Consider the following 14,317-nt stretch of genomic DNA (forward strand, 5'->3'; position numbering starts at 1 on the left):
CCTGATGGGATATTTAATTCATGCAAAACAGCTTTGCACCATATACACACACAACACACGAAATGCTCTGGTCATTCCCTCCGCCCACAAACCATTCACAAAAGAAAATACACGTTCAGTGAAAGTGTGTCTTTAATTCCATTTGTACACTAGCATTGAAACTGTTATGTGTCAACAAGAGGCAGTAAGCTTGAAAAAAAGTAATTATCCAAATCAATGCTAGAGAAAGAGATGTCAATAGTTACAACGCACTGTATATGCACATTTAATGCAGCTAGTTTGGTGCAATCAAAAAGGAAATGTACTAGTTTGGCCCAATCTCAAACTGCACACCGCTTGCATTACATCTGCATACCAGTCAGAATTCATTAGTAGGGATGGTCAATGTATGCAAATAATAGAGGCCTCTTTTCCACAAACTGTTTACAGGCAGTGAAATGCCTCTCAAACTCTCACAACTACCTGGTAACTGCTTGTTGCTGCCTGGTATCTGCTCACTGCTGCCTGGTAACTGCTTGTTGCTGCCTGGTATCTGCTCACTGCTGCCTGGTAACTGCTCACTGCTGCCTGGTAACTGCTTGCTGAACACACAGCTCAACATTTCATGGAAAAGAGGCCTTAGGGCCTATTTCCACTATCGCGAATTCACATGCGTTTTTCGCATGCAAATTCGCATAGCAATACAAGTGAATGGGACTGTTTCCACTTGTCAGGATTCCTTTGCATTTTTCTGTGCAGAAAAAATTTGCATGGCAGAGCCATCAGAATTCGCATACCACTATGCGCATCGCATACAATGTATTTAATAGGAAATTCGCATGAGGTTTGTGTATACGAATTTTCATGCGAATTCGCATAGAAACAATGGAAAAGCACACCAGCACTGCCATGGTTAAATTCGCATGCATCGTCATGCATGCGAATTCGCATAGAGCCGCATGCAAAATTCACACCTGCATGCGAATTTTCACCGCGGCGATTCGCACCGCACAAGTGGAAATGCAGCCTAAGGCCCGGTTCACATTAGCGGTTGTTTGCCAAACGGACCGGATGACCTGACCGGATCCGGACCGGATCGGAACCGTACGGTTCTGATCCGGATCCGGTCAGGTTGCATCAGGTGGTAATCAGGATGCGATCCGGATCCGTTTGGCAAAGTTAACGTAAAAAAAAAACGTTGGGGTCTGGGAGGTCAGCAGAAGGGGGACCTGTGGAATCAGGCCCTCTGCTGTTTAGCACTCACCTCCACCTCCGACATGCTGCCAACATCCTGCCAACACCTCCAGCTCGTGCTGCTCCACTCCAAAATGCTTGCCCATGTGTCCCCAGCCAATATCGCCGCAAAAATCCGCATAGGAAGTGGGGTAGAACATCCGGATTTCTCAGCCAGTGTGTTGTGCGGCCTCCGGTTCCCATTTGTTTGTATTGGCCGGATGGTGCAGTCCGGCTCCGCCCCGGATACGGCTGCCGGAGGGGCCGGATGAAAAAATAGCGCATGTTGGAACGGAGGCCGGAGTCCGGATCCGGCCCGGATCCGGTCCGGCTCCGGTTCTGCAGAACGGACCCATGTGAACGGACGCATAGGCTTTAATTGCTATGCCGTGCGTCCGTTCCGTCCGTTCTGCAGGCGGTGCGGCTCCGGCACGGCGATTCCGGAGGGCCACCGCAAGTGTGAACCGGGCCTAAGAGTTTATGCGGAATTCTGCAAATTCTGTATGCAAATTTATGCAGCTAAAAAAATGCAACAATAGAACTGCAGCTTGTCCGCCTTTGATTTGTGCATTTGTCAATCTGAATAAATTTGCACACAAAACTTGCATAATCAGATGTGAATTATTTGCATCTCATTGACGGTCATGATTTCTTAGCATCTCTACTCAATAGGTCAGGGACAACTCGCAAATGGAAAAAGAAGAAATAGAACCATGACAACTTCTCGGAAAAGAAAGTGGTAAAAAATAACCTGACATATAATACATGAGACAAAACATACAACAAACAGCGTGGTCATTTTATTGGAAATGCATACAATACCGGAACAATTTATCAGCACATAGTTCTGCTTAGCAGAAAGAAGTCCTGTCTTCACCGATGGTCATGTGACTTGGCGACTGGGCCCCGATGTTGCTCCTGTACAATCCCGACCAATAGAAACTGACAATGCGATGATGTCACAGATCACCGAAAACCACAGTGAAAATAATCAGGAGGCTCAGAGATATTGGCGGATGCAGAAACATCATGACTTAATGTATACATTTCACATAACCCATCCCCCCACCTTCTTATTGGTCTTCTTTAATACAATGGGCGGCCTAAATGAACAATAAGAAACTTGGGTGCTAACCAAGTTGTATTTTCTATTTTGTTTCTCCTGCCTTTATCTCTGGAAATACTGATCATTTTGACATGCAGTTCTTACGGAGGGTAACTTCAGATTCTGTTCATCATAAAACTCAATTTCTAACGTTTCGGTTTGTCACAGGTCTGGTGTGTGGAGAGAGATTACTTGTGCTTCTTAGATTTCTTCTCCTGCTGTTTCTTTTCGTCTGTGGCGCATTCCAGGGAGGGGAGCCATTTCAGAGGGTTGCGCCGATACATTGGCCATGGCGGAAGCGTCAGCTGCAATGCAGACAGGAAACAGATATTACCGACATCGGCCAAGTTTATGAATCATTCACACGAGATGCATGAGAGCCAACGCACACCCAGCATGACGCTGCAACGCAGACAGGAAACAGACATTACCGCCACAAGTCACATTTACTGCTCATTCACACAAGACGTGCGCCAACGCACGGCCAGCAGCTCAGCAGACAGGAAACACACATTACCGCCATCAGTCACGATTACGGGTCATTCACACGAGACGCGCGCCAACGCATGGCCAGCATGACGCTGCAACGCAGACAGGAACCAGACATTACCGCCATCAGTCACGATTACGGGTCATTCACACGAGACGCGCGCCAACGCATGGCCAGCATGACACTGCAACGCAGACAGGAAACAGACATTACCGCCATCAGTCACGATTACGGGTCATTCACACGAGACGCGCCAACGCATGGCCAGCATGACGCTGCAACGCAGACAGGAACCAGACATTACCGCCATCAGTCACGATTACGGGTCATTCACACGAGACGCGCCAACGCATGGCCAGCATGACGCTGCAACGTAGACAGGAAAAAGACATTACCGCCATCAGTCACGATTACGGGTCATTCACACGAGACGCGCCAACGCATGGCCAGCATGACGCTGCAACGTAGACAGGAAAAAGACATTACCGCCATCAGTCACGATTACGGGTCATTCACACGAGACGCGCCAACGCATGGCCAGCATGACGCTGCAACGTAGACAGGAAACAGACATTACCGCCATCAGTCACGATTACGGGTCATTCACACGAGATGCGCGCCAACGCATGGCCAGCATGACGCTGCAACGCAGACAGGAAACAGACATTACCGCCATCAGTCACGATTACAGCTCATTCACACAAGACACGCACCAACGCATGGCCAGCAGAAGCAGCTCCGCAAACACACTACGCATTCACGCATGCTGCACTTTTCACACATTGCAGAGCAGTTTTCAGCAGAAATTGATTAGCGACTGAACAGGAAATGCAAAGGCAATAGAAAAAGCGTGCAAACACTGGAGAAGCACATTACATTTTCTTCCATGCATCTGCTGGTGTGACCGTCTCCTTACATACTGTAGTATACATTGTGAAATCAGCAAGAACTCTATAAGGGAATGCATTCATCCCACAAGGACTTTATCACACTTTAAAAAAAATTGTAGGTGGAACTCCTGAACAGGATTGAAAACCTCTGAGTTTTATTGCTTCCTGTGTCCCCATCTGTGGGAATTCATCTCACTGCCTCATATATCTCCAAGATGACAATAAATACAGCAGAGTCTCAATTATATGTCCTTGTCAGTTGCTGGAGAAGTCAATCAACCGGCGTTAAACACAGACCAAAGGTAGTGCAGCGCAAATCGCTTACGAATCGTCGGGTCTTCTTCAGTTCTGTAGCTCTTAGCGGTGTTGCAGAGTCCTCCATGCATTGCTCCGATAGTCACGTGACCCCATGTAGGTCAGCTGACACGCCGGGGAGCCCTACGAGGATGCCGCAAAGCCCCTGGGGGCTGCAGGAGTGAAAAAGACCGGGGCCTGGACGATTTGTAAGTCACTTCCACTGCACACTACTCTGAAAACAATCATAGGAACACCCCCATTCTCCCCCACCAGGCATGCTGGGAATTTGAGACTGCCAGATGCCACAGAGTTTCGGTTAACCGGGACTCTACTGTATATATTTTTTTTTACTGATTAGCAGCTTCAATAGAGTTACCGTATATACTTGTGTATAAGCCGAGCTTTGGTCCCCAAAACTCTGCTTGTACACAAGTCTGTAGCTCCTCTCCGAGTGCCCCCAGCATATATGGAACATCTGTGTCCGCATCCCTTCCCCCTGCCAGACTGGAGCGGCATGTAAGCAGTATTCTCCCCGGGCATTTTTAGCTGGGTGCTCCGCCCGGCTAGTTTTGGTGACCACCCGGCTGTCATCGACTCACCTCCTCCTATGATGTAAGCAGAGTTGCTCAGAGAAGCACCGTCCCTGCATCCTCTCATCTCGCCCCACCCAACTACTATAGCATGCCACCCGGCTGGAAAAAAAATATCTGGAAAGAACACTGGTACGTGTCGGATATTTCAGCCCTCTCCCTGCATATCCAGAGAACTAATCCTCATTTTAGTTAAAATGCATCTCTGGTGTACATAAAAAACCCACCGCCGTACACTAATACTTAAAAGTTTCAGTGTCCCAACACACTATCTGTATAATAAGATTCACTGGTACCCTGTATCATCTGGGTTCAGGTGCATAGCTCTGCCCCCTTGCAGCAAATGGCCCAGGCCTTTTCTAGATCCGATATAGAGAAGGTAGAAGCCTTTTTCTGCAAGGTGGCAGAGCTATGCACCTGAACCCAGATGATACAGGGTACCAGTGAATCTTATTATACAGACAATATACTGGGGCATTTGCAACAATGACAGGCCAGGATGGCTGACAGGGAAAAGTGTCAGCTTCCTAAAGCGTCAGGCTGTCATACTTATTTCCTGATAAACAATACTTGTTACCTGGCAGCCCTGCTGATCTATTTGGCTGCAATAGTGTCTGCATAACACCAGAAACAAGCATGCAGCTAATCTCGACAGATCTGACAATAATGTCAGAAACACCTGTTCTGCCTATGCGTGTTCAGGGTCTAAAGGTGTGTACACACGCCGTACTTTAGGAAACGACGGGTCCGCCAGACCCTCCTGCTGGGCAGACGTTCTGCCGACAGTAGCACGTGTGTACACGCTGTCGGCAGACTGTTTCTGACAGATCTGCTCAAAACAGTCTTATCAGTCTGCCAACAGCGTGTACACAAGTGTTCCTTTTTTTTTACGAATGGACATAAAGTGGTATAAAGATTACAGGCCCTGCCTGGGTCATATTGGAACACAGTGCAGGTTGCTGAAAGGTACTAAATGATTAGTTGGGAGACTCGGTTGCCTCATGCAGGCAACCAGAGTCACAACTTTCTTTTAAATCCTGAATTTATAAGGAAATAAATCTCTTGCTGCAGACGGTCCAATCAAACAGCTAGTAATTCAAACACTTCTGGCATCCTTCTCAATATGATCTAAAATATCCCAGCTGTAAAAAGCAAACCTTAAAGAGAACCTGTACTGAGTAAAATTATTTAAAATAAACACATGAGGTGACTTCAAATAAACATTACATAGTTACCTTGCCATCAGTTCCTCTCAGAAGCTCACCATTTTCTTCTTACAGTGATCCCTTCCAGTTCTGACAATATTTTGTCAGAACTGAAATATATCAGTTGCTGTCAGTTATATATCAGTTGCTGTCCGTTACAACTGAGAGGAGAACTGATGTGTCCATGTTTCCCTATGGCTCAAGTGGGCGATATTACAGTTTAACTGTGTGCTGACCAGGAAGCTGTTATGGGTAATGGCCATTTTCAGAATGGAGGACGGAGAATTCCATTGATCACAGTGGGCAAACAGGACGCGGGAAATGAGAAAGAGATTGAGGAGTAGACTACATGGAAGGTAAGTATGACCTGTGTATGGTTATTTTGACTTTTAATTTTCAGTTCAGGTTTTCTTTAACCCCGCCTATAAGAAGACAGTTACAGTATTAACAAATTGGACAGTAAGAATAATAAGAAAACCAGCATACCAAACAAGACACGCCGAAGCCAGCGATGACTATATACACCGTCCAGCCAAACTGCTCAATGATGTAGCCATAGATGAAGCCGATTATCTGCAGGGGACAAATCAATTAATGAATGAATTCTGTCTCTTGGATGATTTTCAGTGGCTAAGCCCTATACAGTCTGACTCCTCCCCACATAACCACTTCTCTCCAGATCCCGCCCCCTATCTGCAGCCTCCGCTCTGCTAATATTCTTCACTCATCTTCGCATACTGTAAAAGACTTCTCTCATATTCCTTCCTTCCTCTGGGACTCCCTCCACCATCTGTCTGTCACTCACCCAACCTTACCATCCTAAAGTCCAAAACACAAATTACAACCTAAAAACTGCTGCTCACAAACTCCAAGCAGGGCTGTGGAGCCGGAGTCACTTTGGGTACTTGGAATTGGAGGTTTCATAAACCGAGGAGTGGGTCGGGTGATTTGTGTACCAAATCCATTGCCCTGGTAAGTATTAGACTAAGGAGTCGGAGAGTCTGAGCCATTTTGGGTACCCAGAGTCGGTGGTTTCATAAACTGAGGAGTCGGATGATTTTTGTACTGATTCCACAGCCCTGATCCCCACGCCACCCATCATATCTGCTCTTTTTCCCTCCAGTTGGAAATGTAATCCAGCCCTTTGATGATATCCTGGCTGCAGAATGTCTCACAACCAATATTCATTAAAAAAAAAGAAAAGAAAAAAAAGAAGAAGAAGAAAAGCTCTTTAGACAGCACCTGGGGAGCCAAATATTAATCTCATACTCTGCGCCAACATCCAGAAAGCCAATTACCGTATATATTGTATGTATATATAAACGGCGCTGCAACGATAAATTAAAGTCCACTAATAGTCCACTTTTCCTTCACAATGAATATAAAAGTTCTTATGTGTATGCGCTTCTTGCTGAGTGTAGCTGCACCCTTCCAAACACTGTCCAATATTGTAGATAGCGCTCCACTTCACTTAACACGTAATAGGGGGTCCCCCTAGGGACTGCACTCACCCGTCCAATCTGACCACTGCTAGACTGGTCAAAGTGCGCGATGGTATCCTCCTCGGTCAGGCTCCTCTGCTGCTTAATGTGCCTTGCTGTGGATGGAGGGGTAGAAAAGTTGACAACCTCCTCGATCAGGCTCCTCTGTTTCTCAGTGCGCCTTGCTGTGAATGGAAGTGCTGTCCTGTGTGAATCCCATTCAGGCTATGTGCCTTCCGTTTACCTCAGAGAATAAAACATCCCATAGCGTAACTCCGTAAAAATGATAAAAGGTTTATTCAAACTTAAAATACTCACAAGAGTAGAATGATTGACAGCCTGTAGAGTAAGTAACGGGCTCTCCCCCGTGCCTCCCGGGTAAGGCCGCGTGGTGTCACCGCTAATCCGCTATCTGGGGGAGAGCCCGTTACTTACTCTACAGGCTGTCAATCATTCTACTCTTGTGAGTATTTTAAGTTTGAATAAACCTTTTATCATTTTTACGGAGTTACGCTATGGGATGTTTTATTCTCTGAGGTAAACGGAAGGCACATAGCCTGAATGGGATTCACACAGGACAGCACTTCCATTCACAGCAAGGCGCACTGAGAAACAGAGGAGCCTGATCGAGGAGGTTGTCAACTTTTCTACCCCTCCATCCACAGCAAGGCACATTAAGCAGCAGAGGAGCCTGACCGAGGAGGATACCATCGCGCACTTTGACCAGTCTAGCAGTGGTCAGATTGGACGGGTGAGTGCAGTCCCTAGGGGGACCCCCTATTACGTGTTAAGTGAAGTGGAGCGCTATCTACAATATTGGACAATTACCGTATATACTCGCATATAAGCCTAATATTTCAGCATAAAAAATCTGCTGAAAAGTTACCCCTTCGGCCTATATGTGAGTCAGTGGAGCAGAGCGGATGGTGGAGCAGGTTGTGTTACTGGCAGAGGAGTGTACGGATCGTGCACTAGTGACCCTGCTCTTACCAGCTGGCTCCCTGCTGTGTCCGTGCCCCCATCCCCTGCAACATGGTGTGCAGAGTGCGCTGCTCAACACTACCTGTGTCCCCCCGCTTGTGGAGCGGAGCGTGCAAGCAGCGTGTCAGCGGTGCAATGATCGGGGATTCTTCCTGTGTGGCAATCACTGTCTCATATCTATGACGCCACCTAGTGGTGTCTTGAGACACAGCTGTATGATCCTGGGGCACATCTGGCTATGGGGAGGGGGGTAATTTGTACTGGGGAAACATCTGGCTACTGTGGAGAGGGCTATACTGGGTAGGGGGCTTATACACAAGTCAATCCCTTTTTCCTGTTTTTTTAGGGGATAGTGAGTACCTTGGCTTATACGCGGGGTCGGCTTATATGCGAGTATATTCGTTACATTACATAACAATATATATATACAAAGAAATATGTATAGAAACATAAAAGAAATTCTACTTACCGCTGAAAAGATAATGATCCCTTGGAAAATCTGCTCTGCTAGTTTTTGACCCTTGTAATCCTACAAGACAAAGACAGGTGGCAACATTACACAAAGATAAGAAGACATATACAGTAGAATCCTTTTATAGTAAACTTCAAGGGACCAGGAAAAGTCGTTTACTATATCGCATTGTCATACATTGGATATTTATACAGACGCATTTGCTGGGACCTGAGGCCAGAGTTTACTCTATCCAGAGGTTTATTATAACAAGATTCTATTTGTATGTAAAAAACTGCCTTTCATCTCCTGGCTAAGAAAAGTAACTGTGAAAAGGCTCTGATTGAAGCACCCTCTCCGACCACACGCTAATCCTGGGTCACAGCAGAGGAAGACATCGGCATTAGATGCACCCTGGCTCCCTCTGGGGGTGGGTGACTTACTGCGCCTCTGGAGATAAAGTACAATCCAGCGTTTCAGAATATAGAACAGGATCCGGGCACCAGATAAGCTCAAAGTTTTCACCACTGTATTGCTCCCCATCACAGACAGACACATGCAGGTGGGTGAGCGGCCTGACAGCCGTTTCGTGAGATTAACTCACTTCCTCAGAGACCACATGAATCCTGGGTCACCCTTTCTGGTCCGGAACTAGTCTATAGCAAGACGTCCATTAGAAGCCAATGTCTAACCTCAAACACATACAGTACATCCAGAAAGTATTCACAGCACGTCACTTTTTCCACATTTTATGTTCAGTCTTATTCCACAATTCATTTATTCCCCTCAGAATTCTACACAACACCCCATAATGACAACGTGAAAAAAGCTTACTCGCCCAATCCTCTCTGCAGCACCTCTCAAGGGCCATCAGGTTGGATGGGAAGCGTCGGTGCACAGCCATTTTAAGATCTCTCGACAGATGATCAATGGGATTCAAGTCTGGGCTCTGGCTGGGCCACTCAAGGACATTCACAGAGTTGTCCTGAAGCCACTCCTTTGATATCTTGGCCGTGTGCTTAGGGTTGTTGTCAAGCTGAAAGATGAACAGTCACCCCCAGTCTGATTGCAAGGGTGCTCTGGAGGAGGTTTATCCAGGATGTCTCTCTGCATTTCTGCAGTCTTCTTTCCCTTTATCCTAACTGCTGCTGGCCCAGCCACTCCTGCTGCTGAGAAACATCCCCACAGCATGATGTTGCCACCACCATGCTTCACTGTAGGGATGGTATTGGCCTGGTAATGATGCTGCCACCACCATGCTTCACTGTAGGGATGGTATTGGCCTGGTGATGATGCTGCAACCACCATGCTTCACTGTAGGGATGGTATTGGCCTGGTAATGATGCTGCCACCACCATGCTTCACTGTAGGGATGGTATTGGCCTGGTAATGATGCTGCCACCACCATGCTTCACTGTAGGGATGGTATCGGCCTGGTAATGATGCTGCCACCACCATGCTTCACTGTAGGGATGGTATTGGCCTGGTAATGATGCTGCCACCACCATGCTTCACTGTAGGGATGGTATTGGCCTGGTAATGATGCTGCCACCACCATGCTTCACTGTAGGGATGGTATTGGCCTGGTGATGATGCTGCCACCACCATGCTTCACTGTAGGGATGGTATTGGCCTGGTAATGATGCTGCCACCACCATGCTTCACTGTAGGGATGGTATTGGCCTGGTAATGATGCTGCCACCACCATGCTTCACTGTAGGGATGGTATTGGCCTGGTGATGACGATGAAACATCTCAAGCATGATCAGTGGGAAACAGAAGGCATTTGAGTTCAATTTTGAGCTTCATGGCAAAGGCTGTGAATACTAATGTACATGTGCTGTAAAAATCTCAAGAAAACTTTGTCTAAGTTGTCATAATGGGGTGTTATGTGTAAAATTTGTTGGAAAAAAATTAATTTAATGCATTTTGGATTGAGGCTGTGACATCTCCATCTCCCTCTCTCGCATCTGATAATCTGAAGTTTTTTGGCTTTCGCTGATAGATTCTCTCCACTTCCTCTTTCAAATCCTGATACGTCTCTGACTCCTCATACTGCTTCCTGATGTAGCGGTTACTTGGCACAGCTCCGGTTATCACCACTGCTGTGTTCTGGCCCTTGTCTACTACCTTATTTTGCAGTTATTGCCCAGTACTTTTCTCCAAATCCAACAGGATCTTACAGCAGCTGTTGTTCTCTGCAACCTTCTGGAAGGGTTTAGCCCAATACTGTGCATACGTCCCTACACAGAATACCAGATGCTGCCTTGTGCTGCTCAGTAGATGCTGCTCCTGGCTGCGTCGTACACCCTGACACTGATATCTGTACCACCCCTGGCCACTATGTGATGTGCTGTCTCTGAGGCCTCTGTAAAGCCTGCGTCTTGTGTCCGGTCTACTGGGGTAGGCAGATTGGAGGTTCATTGATCTGGTGCTTAGTGCCATTACTCGTTCTGCTCATTGTAAATTCCCCCCGGTTCTGGTAGGATATCCCAATGTCGTTCACTGTAGTTCTGTGTTGATGGTACATCCTATGCAGGCTCTTGTCTCGCTGTGGCACTTCCTGAGCTTGGTGTTCCTTCCACACCAGCTGCTGCCGCTGGCAGCCTCCCAGGAGCTGTGGTGCCATCTTACTTTTGTACAGTATAACTCGATTCAGCATAGTGGCAATGATGCTCACAAGATCCCACCACACGTGGCACTTACCATATCTCACCTGCCCTACTTCAAACTACTGTCCACACTTATCTCAGAGTACACCATGTGCTGTCAAACAGGACAAAAACAGAAGGAACACACAATACAACTTCCCAAGAGATCTGCGGGAATCGCCAAATATTTCCAACATTTCCGATCTGTTTGTGATCGAGAAAGAAATCGATTTTTGCAAAGTTATCATCAAAAAAATTCAATTCCTTTATCGACCGGGAGCAGTTTGGACATGTACAGTCAACTTTGACAGGTGATCGAACAGAAAATTGCATTGTGTATTCCAAAGTACAGTAGAAGCTTGTTATAGTAAACTCTGATAGACTACACTATATTAGGTCCCAGCCATGCACCTGTATAAATATACAGTACAATGTATGAGCAATTCTCATGTAGTAAACTATTTGGCCAGGTCCAAGTAAACAGTCTTTCTAAAAAAATAAGCCCTAGCATGAGTTTTCAGGATGTTGGAAATATAAGCCCTACTCCCTACATAAGCCCTACTCCCTACATACGCCCTACTCCCTACATACGCCCTACTCCCTACATACGCCCTACTCCCTACATACGCCCTACTCCCTACATACGCCCTACTCCCTACATACGCCCTACGCCCTACATACGCCCTACGCCCTACATACGCCCTACTCCCTACATACGCCCTACTCCCTACATACGCCCTACTCCCTACATACGCCCTACTCCCTACATACGCCCTACTCCCTACATACGCCCTACTCCCTACATACGCCCTACTCCATACATACGCCCTACTCCATACATACGCCCTACTCCATACATACGCCCTACTCCATACATACGCCCTACTCCATACATACGCCCTACTCCATACATACGCCCTACTCCATACATACGCCCTACTCCATACATACGCCCTACTCCATACATACGTCCTACTCCATACATACGCCCTACTCCATACATACGCCCTACTCCATACATAAGCCCTACTCCATACATAAGCCCTACTCCATACATAAGCCCTACTCCATACATAAGCCCTAGTTACAGTTCACAAAGAAGCCAATGTAAAGAATATGTAAAAAAGTAAAATCAGTTAGCAATAGAAAATGAAAGCAACCAGACCCCTCCCCCCCCCCCAAAAAAAAAAAATTAAAAAAAATCCACACTAGATAGTGGTACATGTAAAAAGTAAAATGAGTCACAAAGTCACAGTAAATTCATGATGGAATTCAAAGTTTGCAAAGTTATGATGATGTTCCTGAATGGGAAGATGTGAATAAATATTTTTTCTTTGTTCAAGAATAAATGTAGCTAATGGAAATATAAGACATCCCCTGGAAATAAGCTCTAATGCATCTTCTGGAACAGAAATGACTATAAGGCCCAAACTTGTTTTGGGGGAAACACGGTGGGTGTACAGAACCTGTTAGCAAGTAGGGAACTGCCTGTATAACCAGGGCTGTGGAGTTGGAGTCTGAGCAATTTTGGGCACCCGGAGTCGTGATTTCAGAAACTGAGGAGTCGGAGTCGCATGATTAATGTACAAAATCCACAGCCCTGTTAAGTATTAGACTAAGGAGTCGGAGTCGAGGAGTCGGAGCAATTTTGGGTACCCAGAGTCGTGGTTTCAGAAACTGAGGAGTCTGAAGATTTTTGTACCGACTCCACAGCCCTGTGTATAACAATAACATTTCTATAGCGCTTTTCTCCCATAGGACTCAAAGCGCTTAGGCTCTCTCAGATTCAGTAATTAGTAGGATGAAGTATTCACACAACAAAAGTTATATTTCTGCAAATGCCAAACTGAACAGGTGGGTTTTCAGTCTGGATTTAAAGTATACCAGAGCTAATAAAATTAAAAAGATGTTATACATACCTGGGGTTTCTTCCAGCCACATACGTATGAATCGCTCCCACACCGCCGTCCTCCGCTGCCCGCAGCTTCAGGGGACCGGGTCCCATCACTTCAGCCAGTCGCCGCCAGCTACGCAAAAGAAGTGCGCCCTCTACGTATCTCCAGTGGTTGCTGGAGAGATACGCAAACAGCGCACTTCTCTTACATCTTAGACTGGCTCCGACTGACGGAAGTGCGGTACCCGGTTCTCGTAGCTGCGGGCAGCGGAGGACGGCAGCGTGGGAGTGATCTGTGCGTATGGGGCTGGAGGCAGCCCCAGGTAGGTATAATCTTTGTAATTTTATCAGCTCTGGCACACTTTAAACATTTCCAAGGATGGAGCTGTCCTGATCTGCTGAGGTAAGGAGTTCCATAATGTAGGAGCAGCATGACAGAAGGTTCTGGGACCATCTACAAATTCACTGCGGTGACAGATGGAGCACATACATGTGTGTATAGAATATATATATATATATATTAGACACACGTTACGATCAGTCGTGGACCGCACAGGATTGGCCATTGATAGTGTAAGCTGCCCACTAATGACACAATCCTGACGGCAGATGTCACCCCCTCTGTGCTCTATGGGGGGTGCTGCAGTACCTGTGCGATCCTCTCTGCCACACACACATATATAGGATCGCACAGCGATGATTGGTTGCCTCGTTAGTGGGCAGCTCTCCCCTCCCCCCCGCACAGGGGCCCGGCACACACACAGCGCAGGGGCCCCCCGGCTCACCATCTGGGTGGGGATGGAGGCGAAGACGTCCAGCATGGCTACAGCTGCTCCGCTCTCTTCTCTTCTTCTCACACCGGAAGCGGCCGCCAGCCTCGCGCAGCGTCACCACAACCGAGGCCCCGCCCCCTCCCCGGGGCTGCCCCCGCCGCGCCTGACCGGAAGTGTGACCGGCCGCCGGGCAGGGGCGGGGCTTCCGGTGCCGTGACGGTGACACAGGCGGGTATAGCACTCCGCAGGCTCGGGGTTCCCTCAGCCCCGGGGAGAGGAGCTCCGGACAGGCGGGTA

At 47.3% G+C, this 14,317-nt stretch overlaps 1 protein-coding gene across 1 annotated transcript; it reads right to left on the bottom strand.

Annotated features, from left to right (window-relative positions):
- Positions 1–1,990: 1,990 nt before the first annotated feature.
- Positions 1,991–14,213, bottom strand: SPCS1 (signal peptidase complex subunit 1). The gene is made up of 4 exons (XM_068251875.1): positions 14,033–14,213; positions 8,721–8,780; positions 6,276–6,362; positions 1,991–2,622 (listed from the first exon to the last, which is right to left on the bottom strand). Exons 1-4 carry the CDS (start codon positions 14,066–14,068, stop codon positions 2,506–2,508), a joined length of 300 nt encoding a protein of 99 aa, XP_068107976.1. The 5' UTR covers positions 14,069–14,213; the 3' UTR covers positions 1,991–2,505.
- Between the last annotated feature and the right edge of the window lie 104 nt (positions 14,214–14,317).

The sequence above is a fragment of the Hyperolius riggenbachi genome, chromosome 9 (assembly GCF_040937935.1).
Source record: "Hyperolius riggenbachi isolate aHypRig1 chromosome 9, aHypRig1.pri, whole genome shotgun sequence".
Classification (NCBI taxonomy): Eukaryota; Metazoa; Chordata; class Amphibia; order Anura; family Hyperoliidae; genus Hyperolius; species Hyperolius riggenbachi.

Excerpts from the sequence above, each read along its gene's own strand:
- SPCS1 (XM_068251875.1), bottom strand. The coding sequence starts at position 14,068 with ATGCTGGACGTCTTCGCCTCCATCCCCACCCAGATG. Across the intron at positions 8,781-14,032 it reads CCTCCATCCCCACCCAGATG|GATTACAAGGGTCAAAAACT; the intron begins GTGAGCCGGGGG and ends TTTGTCTTGTAG. Across the intron at positions 6,363-8,720 it reads GGATCATTATCTTTTCAGCG|ATAATCGGCTTCATCTATGG; the intron begins GTAAGTAGAATT and ends TGTCCCCTGCAG.